Source organism: Neofelis nebulosa, chromosome 11 (assembly GCF_028018385.1).
Source record: "Neofelis nebulosa isolate mNeoNeb1 chromosome 11, mNeoNeb1.pri, whole genome shotgun sequence".
NCBI lineage: Eukaryota > Metazoa > Chordata > Mammalia > Carnivora > Felidae > Neofelis > Neofelis nebulosa.
This window is the reverse complement of record NC_080792.1, coordinates 94,683,526-94,695,786: the sequence shown is the minus strand read 5'-3', so window position 1 is coordinate 94,695,786 and position 12,261 is coordinate 94,683,526. Positions and strand designations below refer to the sequence as shown.

Sequence of the window (12,261 nt, the reverse complement as noted above, 5' to 3'; positions counted from 1 at the left end):
CCCCACACACACCCACGGGCGTCGGGACCACGGCCGCCCCCCTCCCCACCGGTGGCTCTCGTCAGCACTCCTCTGTATGAACGTGAACGATCCACGGATCTGGGCTCCTGCTGGGGGTCGTCCGGTTCTTTCCAGGCGGGGGCGATTAGGACCAGCGCTGCGGGGAACACTACCGTAGCTGGTCTCCGGTGTACACGCTCGAGAACTCCTCACGGCACGCTGACGGGACAAAGGGTCTGCCCGTGTCCACCTTTTCAGGTCACGCAAAATGTTCCCACACACCTCCATGCTACATTCCCGCCAAAAGTAGATGAGAATCCCACTGACCTACGTCAACAGATTCTGTCCAGTTCCACTTCTGGAAACCTAGTGAGTGTGGTGGCGGGTGACAGTGGCTTAATCACCTGTGTCACTGTGGAGACCGCACCTGTTTCTCGTAAGCTGACGGGCACTCCTTGCCTTCCCATCCCCCCGTCCTCAGGCAAACATTTATCAACCCGTCTATAAACACGATAATGCGTTCCATTCTGCTAAGCATGAACGGAAAGACGCGCTGCTGATAGAAGTTCCCACGATCTCAAACGTAAAGAATTTAACTTCGATCATGCCGGACTCGTTACAAGAAGCACCTACGCGTCTGAGGGCCAAATTACTATCCCCCACCAGAGGGAACCGGAACCGTGCAGAAACGAAGTCTGGGCTGGGTCGAGGAATACAAAGGATGAACCTTAAACGCTCTGTGCTGGCAAGGAAGGAGGGGCTCAGAGAGTGACACAAACACATCAATGGCGCCCGAGGGCCAGCTCGAAGGTCTCCACATCACCTGCCATTTGACCATCAAAACACACAGCAATAGAAGAGGGGGAGGGGAACGGGCAGCGGACGACGGCGGAGGCACGAGGAGGCCCAGCGGAGGTGGGCAACGCGGGCACTTGACAAAGCCCACAAACCCTAACGCTCAGGATCTGCGCACGTCCTTCCAACAGATTACACCTCGATGTGACGGAACTCACCACCCTCGCGGGCCAAAGAAGAAAGATCACATGATCACACGAACAGATGAGCATCTGACAAAATTCAACAGCCATTCGCGATCAATACTAGACATAAAGAACCCTCCACCCAGTGAAGGACGTCTATAAACTCCGCAGGCAAATATCAGGCCCACCAGTGAGAAACGAAATCCTTTCCCTCAAAGATCGGGAGGAAGGTGAGAATGTCTACTCTTACTACTCCATTTAAGAGCATATTTGGAAGCCCTTGCCGGGGCAATAAGGCAAAACAAACAAAAATAAATAAAGGGCATACAGGCAGGGAAAAAAGAAATCTTGCCTCCTTTGCACACACAATTCTCTATGTAGAAAATCCCACGGAATCTACAGAAAAGCTCCTAAAACTAATAAAAGAGTTCAGCAAGGTTGTGGAACATAGGTTCAAATAAATCACCTGTATTCTTATACACTTGCAAGGAACATCTCAAATTCTTTTTTGGTTGCCATTTACAGTACCGCAGAAAAACTGGACTACTCGGTTACACATCTAACAAAATAGGTACGGAATCAGCATGCTGAAAAGTACAAAACACAGACAAAAACAAAAAATGACCAAAACAGAGAGACACGGCATATTCCAGACTGGAAGGCTCAATACGGTGGAGACACTACTCCTCCCCAAACTGGTCAACAGACTCAGTACAATCCCAATCTAAATTCCGTAGACAGCGACAAAGCGGATTCTAAAATTTCTATGAGAATGACCAGACCAACTTTGAAAAAAGCAAGTTGAACCCACACTGGTTTCAAGCCTTCCTACAAAGCTACGGTGGCCGACAACGTGTGCCACTGGCAGAAAGACACACACACGAAGAGAAGACCGAAGAGTCTAGAAAGAGACCCACACAGACAAGAGTCGGCTCATGTTCGGCCAAGATGCAAAGTCAGCGCAAGGGAAGCAGAACAGTGGGTGTACGACACGGTCCGGGCACAACAGGAAATCAACACGCAGAAAAATGAACCTCTGCGTATGTCTGCCTCGTCATCCACAACTTTACTCAGAGGGGACCGTGGACCATACAACTTCCAGGAGAAATCACAGGCGATATCTGTGACCTCAGGCTGAACCAAGAGATGAGATACGACACCAAAAGCACAATCCATAAGATTAAAAAAACGGTAAAACAGTGCATCGAAATGTAGAACTTCTGCTCTGTGAAAAATAGTGTAAAAGAAGAAAAGCATAAGCCTTAGAATAGGAGAAAAACATGTGCAAATTTGTACCTGACAAGAAACTCACATTCACGATACAAAGAATTCTCAAACACGACAGCGACACACACGATTCAACTACAACACTTGGCAAAGAAACACCAAGACTTTCCCAAAGAAGATACCCAGCTGGCCAGTTGAGCCCACAAACTGGAACCACTGCACACATGTCAGCACGACCAGAGAGGACATACGGGGCCCAGAGGCCACGGCGGGGGGGGGGGGGGGGGGGGGGTGGCAGGAACGTGGCACGGAACAGCCCCCCCCACCCCCCCACCCGGGCGACTTTGGCAGCTTCTCCTGAGATCGAACCCACACTCAGCAACACCCCGCAGTCCTCCTTTGAGGTTGCGTCGTACCCACAGGACACAAAGGCCTAGGTTCACACACACACAAGGCTGGATACGAACAGTGACAGCAGCTGCGCTAAGTAAACAAGCCAAGTGTCCTTCAAAGGGTGAACGAATAAACAAACCGAGAAAAGACTACTGGTAAATGGCATAGCGTGGACACTCAGCGACAGAAGCCACATGCGGTAGGGCTCCCTCTAGATTTCATTCTGGAAACGGCAAAACCACAGAGGCAGAGAGCAAAGGTTCAGAGAGGGTGACAGAGCGGTTTCTGGACCGCCATGGTGGCCACACAACAGAACCGGAAACAAAACAGAACAGAACTAGAAACTCAACAGAACTAGAGACAAAACAGAGCGAGTTTCACTGAATTAAATAAGGCTAAAAAAAAGTACCATCAGTGACATAATCCACTGATTAAAATAAAAACCTACATAACAAATACAGAAAGCGCACCGTTAACAGCAGATGGCCAACTGGTAAGTGCAGAAGGAACAATGGAGCTAGACGATCCATTTTGCAAGCTTTAAGGTGAAATCGGATTTTGGAAAGATAGTTTAATGAGATACAGGATATTTACACGGTCTCAAAGTATCTTCCCCGAACTACTCACCATTTACCAAAGGAAAGAGAAGAACTTCCACTGCAAAAGCCTGGTGGACGCCGTCCTCCCCCAGCGGTCAGAGTGCGCGTCACCGGCTGCAGGACCGTGGACCGCACGGCCCCGACACGGCCGTGACCTAGGCACGGGCCACCTCTGCGGCACTCCTCTCAACACTACACGGCCCACGTCAGACAACCTGCTCTCCAAGGACATTCTACAAAACAGCCAGCCTCAACTAAAAATGGTGAAGGTCAGGAAAGACCAAGGAGCCAGCAGGGCACCTCGGTGGCTCGGTTGGTTAAGCATCTGACTTCAGCTCAGGTCACGATCTTGTGATTCGTGAGTTCGAGCCCCACGTCAGGCTCCGTGCTGACAGCTCAGAGCCTGGAGCCTGCTTGGGATTCTGTGTCTCCCTCTCTCTCTGCCCCTCCCCCGCTGGCACTCTGTCTCTCTCTGCTTCAAAAATAAACAAACAGTAAAAAAAAAAAAAAAAGAAAGAAAGAAAGAAAAACACAAGGAGTCAGCCCAGATTAAAGACGTGCCACAACATTAATGGAGACATGACAACCAAGCACTGTCAATGACCCAAGACTAGGGTAAGACCACTACGGCTGACCCTCGAACAACACGGGTTTGAAATGCACAGGCCCATGTCTGTGCAGATTGCTGGCGACAGCAGAGTGCTGCAACTGTGTTTTCTCTTCTTCCTTAGGGTTTCCTCCTCTACAGCTTACTGTGAGAACACGATATATAAAACCCATAACACACAGAACGTATTAATCGACTACTTATATTGTCTGTAACGCTTCCGGTCAACAATAGGCTCTCGGTAGTTAAGTTTTGGGGGAGTCAAAAGCCGTATGTGGATTTTCCACTGTGCGAGGGGGACGGTGCCCCTGCACTGTTTAAGAGTCCGCTGTATAAAGGACACCATCGAGGCAAGAGACAAAAACTGCACGCGGGCCGTGGCTTAGTCGTAGCACTGATGCGACTTGTACCGTGTTAAGCCAAGGGAACAACGTCCCTACCAGATGCTGAGGATTAGGGATAAAAGCGCATGGCCTGGCGTGGGCACCTGCCTGTCACCCACTTCCGGGGGAAACGTGTGCGGACACACGGAGGAGAGAGCGAAGACACCACAGAGGGGCAAAAGGTGCACATCCGGGGAATCCAGGTAAAGGACATAGAGGCAGTTCTTTCAAAAACTGTTTTTGCAACTCACACGTACGTTTGAAACTGTGGCAAACTTAAAACTAAAAAAACTGTTTACAAAACAGTGTCACTACAAACACGAGAGCACTTTCGTGCTTTCAGACCCAAGAACCGCCCACTCCGTCCTAGTAGAATCTGATCTCTGCTTTCGGGTTCTCGGCATCGCCGATGGCACACTGAGAGATCTGCTTCTCAAACAACTAACGCTACTCAGCTCGCCCTCCGTGGACACCGTGCGGAGCCTACAGTCCTGATGACTCCAGACTGTCTCCCTTCAGCGCTTCTTCCGGCTGCGGAAAACATCAAGTTACCACCTGCTTACACCTTTTTTTCTCTTGTTCTGTTTTGCACTGCTCTTAAAAACACAGGTAGGAGACACAAGAAAGAACCAGACATTTAAAACACAGCGCACAAGGAATCCCGAGCACACATTCAACGGGACGGTGTTAAATGACATGCATGCTGGCGCTACCACTGCGTTACAGTCGACACACAAAAAATGATGATGCGTTAAGGTCTGTGCTGTCATTGACTCATGCAACTTAATTTTATCATCTTATATGCAGGAAGGCTTTTTAACTTTTTAAAAATAAGGAATGGGCTCTGGACAAAAATGCTGAAGAGCAAATAGTAAATCGAAGGTTAAATTATCTGGATGGAGGGAAGTCTGGGATGAGGCTACATTTGAGAACCATCGAAAAGTACCTGAAACGGTTGCTGCTGGGTTGAAAAAGCAGCAGAAACATTTGGCGGAAGCTGGGTTGCTATAGCAACGGGAGTACCAGTCTGCCCATCCTTTCCTGTCACAACCTTTACCTGAGAGGAAATATTTTGAGAAAAAAAGGCAACATAATTTTTAAGACTGCTCAAAATCTTGTCAGAATTTTATCGCTGATAAGCTCGGCGACGTCTGGTGTTTAAAATGGAACGCTTTTGCATTACCTCCCGTAAGAGGACACCGAACTGACTCACGGTGGACTCGCCACGTAACAACCTGACTCGGCCGCACGCCTCCGGTCTGAGCGCGGGGCGGCACCCGTACCCTCTGCGGCTTCGAACCGTCAACGGGGAAGCGGCAGGCGGTGTCCGGGCGCCAGAGCCCCGAGACCCTCACGGGCGACCCGCGCTGCGTGCCGGCCGCCCCGGGGCCTACTGCGTCTGTCTCAGCAGGAAGGTGCAAAAAGGGAACTGTTTCCTCGCTAGCACAGATAAGGGGGGGCTGATCCTTTCGGACAACGCTGGAGTCCAGAGAGAGAACTGAAATTCACTATTTCATGGCAACAGAGGTGTCGTCCTCAAAACAGTCATATAAACTTTTGGAACATAAAAATGGTCCTTTCTGGAAAGGGTGTTAAAAGAAAACACACAATGGCAAAGCCACACAGATACGTCCGTAAACCTCGACGAGGACGGCAGAGCAAAGAGACCAGCGTTTGGTCAGCAAAGGCGGATTTCTTTGCAGGAGAAGAGCTGACAGTGAGTTCGATTACTTGAGCTGCATCGTAAAACAAAGTCAGTCCCACCAACGTACTGTAGACTACACAACACAAAGGCACAAAGTACAGCACATTACAGCAGCCCTCACTACCGCCCTGTTTTCATCAGCTTCTTTTTCAGGAAGTACAAGTAAAAGGGTCTCAGCGATCACTATGGAAATGAAAAACCTCAACTGGGGGATTCACAAGCACCCGTCCCGGGCACCCGAAAACTTCACTATCTGAAAGAGATCCTACTCGATAGGTACTTGCACACATGGGAGTTTAATTTCTCCAACTGAAGGGGCGCCTGGGTGGCTCCGTCGGCTCAGCGTCCGACTTCGGCTCAGGTCACGCTCTCAAGGCTCGTGAGTTCGAGCCCCGCGTCGGGCTCTGTGCTGACGGCTCAGAGCCTGGAGCCTGCTTCACATTCTGTGTCTCCCTCTCTCTCTCTGCCCCTTTCCCACTCACACTCTGTCTCTTCCTCTCAAAAATACATAAACATTGAAAAAAAAATTGCTTAATTTCTCAAAATGAAGACTACCTCTAAAAATTGAAAAACTCTCATTTTGCTGTAACAACTGTGTTTTAATCACAAAGGCACCACACAAATATACCTAGTGACTTAAAATCATGACTGGTATTCTATAAAAACCTAGTGATTCAAATCCCTTCTTTAAAAACCACATGTGGGGCGCCTGGGTGGCTCAGTCGGTTGGGCGTCCGACTTCGGCTCAGGTCATGATCTCGCGGTTCGTGAGTTCGAGCCCCGCATCGGGCTCTGGGCTGACGGCTCAGAGCCTGGAGCCTGTTTCGGATTCTGTGTCTCCCTCTCTCTCTGACCCTCCCCTGCTCATGCTCTGTCTCTCTCTGTCTCAAAAATAAATAAATGTTAAAAAAATAAATAAATTAAAAAAAATAAAAATAAAAACCACATGTGTGGGGTTTTTAACAGGTGGGCCCGTAGGAGTAAAATGTGAAACCCCGACAAGCAGCCAGAAGGTCTCCACACCTCTAGCCTCAGTGCCGGCCAAGACCCATGCCACCAGCCGAGCACAGGGGAAGGCTGGGTCGTGCCAGGGTAGCCCTCGGGAAACGGGACCACCTTTCTCTGGATGAAAGTGCTCAGTTCTGGACAGCAGTGCTCCTGGGGCCACCCTGCATCTTCCTGCCAGCATCCAGAACTGCCCCCCCTCCCCCCCCCCACCTCAGGAAACAACAAAATATGCCTTTGGGTCTACTCCCGGATCACATCCTGATGAGACCACATCCTAGAAACACCCCGGGCTCGTAGGTTACACGTCAACAACAGTCACCTAGACTCAAATCTGCGTAGCATGGTCCTCTAATTGTTACGCTGCCGTTTCTCACCTCGTCGTTGATAACCTCAGACTTTTCTTCCTCCTCCTCCTCCTCCTCCTCATCCTCCTCCTCCTCCTCCTCCAGGTCCAAATCATTCTGCCTAAGATAAGCTTGCAACGGAGCATAATGCTTCTTCTTAAAAGCCAAGAAGTCCATCATGTTCCCTTGGAGGTGTTGCAAGAAGAACAACTCAATCAGGTACTCCTTGAAGGCCTCCTTCAACACCTCCATCTCTCTGTAGTGATAGTCCAGGCACTGCTTCCGCATCTGGGCCAGCTCCTGAGAGGCCGGGGGAATCTCCTCCAACTTCTTGGGAGCCTTCCTCACCCCCGCGCTCCCCGCAGATGTGAGAGGAAGGCTGGAGAGGCCCGGGGCCACCGTGGTCCTGGAAGGGCTCGTGGGGGGCGGCGGGGACGTCATCCCAAAGGCCGAAGCCCCCCCGACCCCGACCCCGACCCCGGGCAGCAGGGGTCTGGTCAGCGGCGGCCCCTGCAGCACCTGCTGCGGGACCAGCTGCCCCTGGATGATGCTGCTGATCTGGGGGGGCAAGCTCGCGGTGGTGATGTGGCCGGGGCTGGCCAGGGGCTGCAGGCTGGCCGCGCCCGCGGCCGCGGGGCTCTGAGGTCCCAGGTGGTGGACGGTGCCCCCGGACTGCGCGTGGGGCTGTGACAGTCTCCGTTCTCGGACCGCGATGGGAGCCCCCGCGTGCTGCAGCTGCACCTGGGTGCCCGGAGCCATCTGGGCGAGGCCCGAGCTCTCCTGAAACACAAAGTGCCCGCCCCCGGACGGGCTCAAGCTCATCTGCCTCACCAGCACGCTGGCGTCCACGAAGCCCCCGGCGGGACTGCTGCTACAAAGGCCCAGGCCGGGGCCGGGGGTGCCTGCCCGCACGCTCTGCAGGCCCGGCCCCGGCCCGGGACTGGGCTGGGTGGGGCTCTGAGTCTGCACCTGCTGTGACAGCGGCGAAGTGACCTGGATGTACGACGGAGAGCCATGCTCAAAGCGCCTCTGCTGGGCGCTGAACTGGAAACCTGGAGAAGCGGGGCTGGGGAGCGGCAGAGGGGCGAGCGTGATCTGGGGGTTTCCCCCCACCACTGGTCCGACGCTCTGAAGGGCGAGGTTCACGTTCTGCCCGGTCACGGGACTCCTACTCATCAGCTGCTGCACTTGGTAGCCGGGCGACTGAGGCGCAGACGGGCTGGCCGACGGCGCGAAGGGCGTGGCCGGGGACTGGGGTGGATTTGGGTGGGCCTGCTGCTCCTCTTCACTGCTGGCGAAGGCCCGGGGCCTCTGCAGCTGGTGCTGGACGCTCTGAGGGCCGCTGCCATGGTGCATTATCGCCCCCCTTTTTAATCCAACTTAAGGTTCTCCTGAAAAAAACCAAAGTTAAAATCGAGTTACTTGAGTCAAGTGTAACCGTCTGATCGGCACTTACTACGAGCGCCATTAAGCAGCACCAGAGAGAGATTCTGAAGGCACGCTCCCACCGGCATCTGACGCAAGTGAGTCTGAGATTCTCGTCGAGCCACGCAAGAGACGGCGCTGGAGCCGACGTCCCTCAGCACAGACGAGGAACGGGTCCTTTGGGGTCACGGTTGCGCCCAGGGCCAGGGCACAGCCTGGCCGTAGGCGGGTGATCCCAACCAGCTACCATGGACGGTAACCGGCATCACCAGCTCGAGGCCAAGCAGGATCTGAACTCGGCACTGGCACCGGTGACGGGTACGTTTCTCCCCAGAGGCCTTCCCCTGGCCTCGCGGCCCTTCTCTGTTCCCACACACGGTGGAGGGATGGCGCCCCGCTCACCGGCGGGCATGACCGCTGCCGAGTAGAGGCGCGGGCTGTATGCTGCCATCACCCCATGACCAGAACAGAACACCCCACCAGCCCCCACCAACTTCTGGGCTACATCAACTGCCAGCACACAGAGCACCCACTACGTATCAGACAAACAGTCTCTTCTAAGCTCCTAAAAGAGAGGGCCCGGGCCTGGGGCCAAAGCCTCGCCTCAGACCTGTTGCGGGAGCCAGGACAAAACGGGAAGATGCCTCAAACCTCAGGGAGAGAAGGGGAACGGTGGGCACTAGGGCCCTTGCTTGGGGAGAGTCTCCCTCAGAGGTTTGCAAACTGTCTGAGCCCGGTACCATGGCTTCAAAGGGCTCCCACCCAAAAACTGCTTCGTGCACAGAACTAGGGAGGTGCTGGGGGAGAGGAAGACACCCGCTGGGGGTCACCTCTCAGGACAGGGCTGAGCAGGTGGTGAGGTGGGACCCCAAAGTGCTCCCAAGTCAGACCCGGCTAGAGAGTCTATGTCCGCAAGGGACAGGATGCCACCCACAGCTCCCACCCCCCGACCCACCGCCCCCCACGGCTGTCTGCTTCCTGCTGTGGCAGGGTCACAGGCACAGAAACACCCTTCCGTGGTTTGAAATTCCCACCTGGCTCCCCGCTTCTTGGGTGTTCCTCCCATCCCTGCCCCCCAAAACGAGCAAGAGGGCCGGCCCTCTCGTCCTCATAGCTCATCTCACAGAAAGTAGGGATGCGAACATCATAAACCAGAAGTTATCAAGCTGACAAAGACACATATGTGCGTGGAGTGCCCCACAGCCCCAGGTCCCGGCTGGAGTAGACGGATACATGCAATCAGAAGCCACAGGACGTACGGCTACACGAGGAAAGGCTGAGGAAGCTGAAAATCAGGGCCTATTTAAACAGCAGAAACGGCACTCTGTGCTCGGCGGGCACCTCTGAAGACAGAGCCCAACGATCACAGGCCAGCAGCAGCACGCGTCTACACGGGAAATCAGGGTCACAGGGAGGAAGGCTTCGAGCAGCCACCCCGACAGGCGCCCCGCAGAGGGGCCTCAGGCATGCCTGCTGCTCTCAGAACAAGCTTCTGCGCCTGGTCCTCGTAAGCACGCACCGAAGACCAGTGCGGAAATGGCACAAAGACAGAACTACAGGGTCAACACGCACACAGGAGCACAGTTGCGGTTACTTCCCTACAATACGTCCCCAGAGTGAGCAGTGAGAGAAAACAGAGGCCAGGAACAGACTCTCTTATGTCTCACAACTCACAAAACCAGGGGAAGGTAAGAGTGAGGGGGAACGGATCACTGACACGTGGTGAAAACCCCATTTAAAGTGTCACCACAAATCGTTCACCAAAATAAATGAAGCACTTTACAAGCTAACGTTCCAAGTTTTTTTTACCAAACGTAGGAAAGTCAAAACGGAAATATGTAAAGAACACAAAAGTGAATACTTACTAAAGCTCTGAAGAGAATTCAAGTCCCTAAACTTAACGCGGTAAAGTTGTATCTGAAAAGACACATGGATTTGAAAACACGCAATTTAAAAATGTTTAAAACTCAAAAGTAAATCATCAAAATCATGACTATTTGGGGTAATTACAACAAAGGACTACAACCAGTATCACAGAAAGCACTCCTGTAAACTGAAAAACACTCAAACCCCACAGAAAAATGAATCAAGGACAAAGGTTCACGAAAGAAAAACATGTACTTAAGCAGCTGGAAGGACAACATCCAACCTCACTACTAATGAATGCGACACGCACGGAAATAACTACCTCCCAGGCCCACTTGGCCGAGATGTTAAATCCCACAGCAGGCGCCCTGCCAACCCGCTAGGGGGTGTGGGAGGCAGATGGGGACACGGAGTGGAGATCTCAAAGGGCTCAGAGCCCAGAGCATGCCTAACGGGGTGGGCGATGGTGCTGGGAAAGCAGAAGCAACCCATCTGACCCCGTTACCTTTGACCCAGTAATACTATCTCTTGGAATCTCTCCGGAGAAAACTGACCTATTTTTTTAAATTGTGCGTAAAAATATTCGTTGCAGTAAAATTCAGTAAAAAAACCCCAAAAGACAGAAATATCCAGTGTCCAAGTTCTAGATGGAGACTGTAATAAAAACGAAAAACGTTCAAACATGTTAAGTGAAAAGAGCGAGACACCGATATGCAATATAACCACCACTCTGCTGAAAGTATAAATTACGCAGCGATCCAGTGAAACATGTCAAACACAAACACTGACCTTCACCTGGCAAAGGCACACGGCGCTGGAGCAGCCACACGCGGAGCCTCAGCAACGCAGGGACCAAGCCAGTGACATGCCCACACCAGGACCAGTCGAGAGACGCCAAGGAGCGGCCAGACTCGAGGATCATGTACCGCAGGTCACTGACATGACGTGATATCCTGGAACGGGAAAAACCAAGGGACAGAGATCAGACAGACCCTGGGGGCTGCAGGTGAGGCAGCAGCTGACCTGAGAGGAGGAGGAGGAGGAGGAGGAGGAGGAGGGAATTTGGGGGTGTGGATCCGTTTCTCCACTTGATTTGTGAGGATGGTCACAAACACGTTTGTCCCAAGTCACAGAGCCCACATGCTAAAGTGTGAACTTTGCTACGTGTAAATTACATCTCAGCTTTTTGAAAAAGTGAATCTTGACTTCAGTGAGCTTATGGTCAAGATACAGAAATAAAGCCAATCGACTACAATGTAAAGAAATTGCTTACATAAAGCAGCTTTACCCCAAAATGTGCCACAGGTACCCCAAGGGAGAGCAAAGCTACCACCAATGGCAAAACAACATTTATTTATTTATTTTTTTTTTTTTTACGGCGGCTGTGTCTACTTTCAAGGTCTATCAGAAAGAGCTGGAGCCAACCCTGAAGCATGGGCCATGTGGGCACTGCTCAGGAGGAGGCCAAGGTCAGTGGCACCAGGCTAGTAGACCACGAGTGCAAGCCCTCAAGACCGCTGCACGCAACACTCACCGGTGCCACCGGCAGGACGGTGCCAGCCACAGGCCCATCTGTGCCTGCTGCTGCTCTGTCAGGGCGGCAATGACATCATAAAGGGGCACATCTGGACACCAGGAAGATGCCACTCTAAGGAATACTGCCTGGGCCCAGTTATCAGTGGAGGGCAGGGGTGCCCGGGCCAGATCCCTTCAGAGGGTGGGTG

General features: G+C 52.6%; 1 protein-coding gene across 13 annotated transcripts in view; it reads right to left on the bottom strand.

Annotated features, from left to right (window-relative positions):
* EP400 (E1A binding protein p400) overlaps window positions 1-12,261 on the bottom strand; it is a 95,918-nt gene that overhangs the window by 73,902 nt on the left and 9,755 nt on the right. For 7 of the 13 annotated variants that reach the window (XM_058691541.1, XM_058691538.1, XM_058691543.1 and 4 more), the window contains exons 2-4: window positions 11,327-11,490; window positions 7,277-8,637; window positions 5,136-5,246 (exon numbers count right to left, since the gene is read on the bottom strand). In XM_058691541.1, the coding sequence (XP_058547524.1) occupies window positions 5,136-5,246; window positions 7,277-8,602 (1,437 nt within the window). In that variant the 5' untranslated portion in view covers window positions 8,603-8,637; window positions 11,327-11,490. Of the gene's footprint in view, window positions 1-5,135; window positions 5,247-7,276; window positions 8,638-10,536; window positions 10,589-11,326; window positions 11,491-12,261 lie in introns of all 13 variants that reach the window. The other 6 variants (XM_058691545.1, XM_058691544.1, XM_058691547.1 and 3 more) reach the window with 3 other exon arrangements.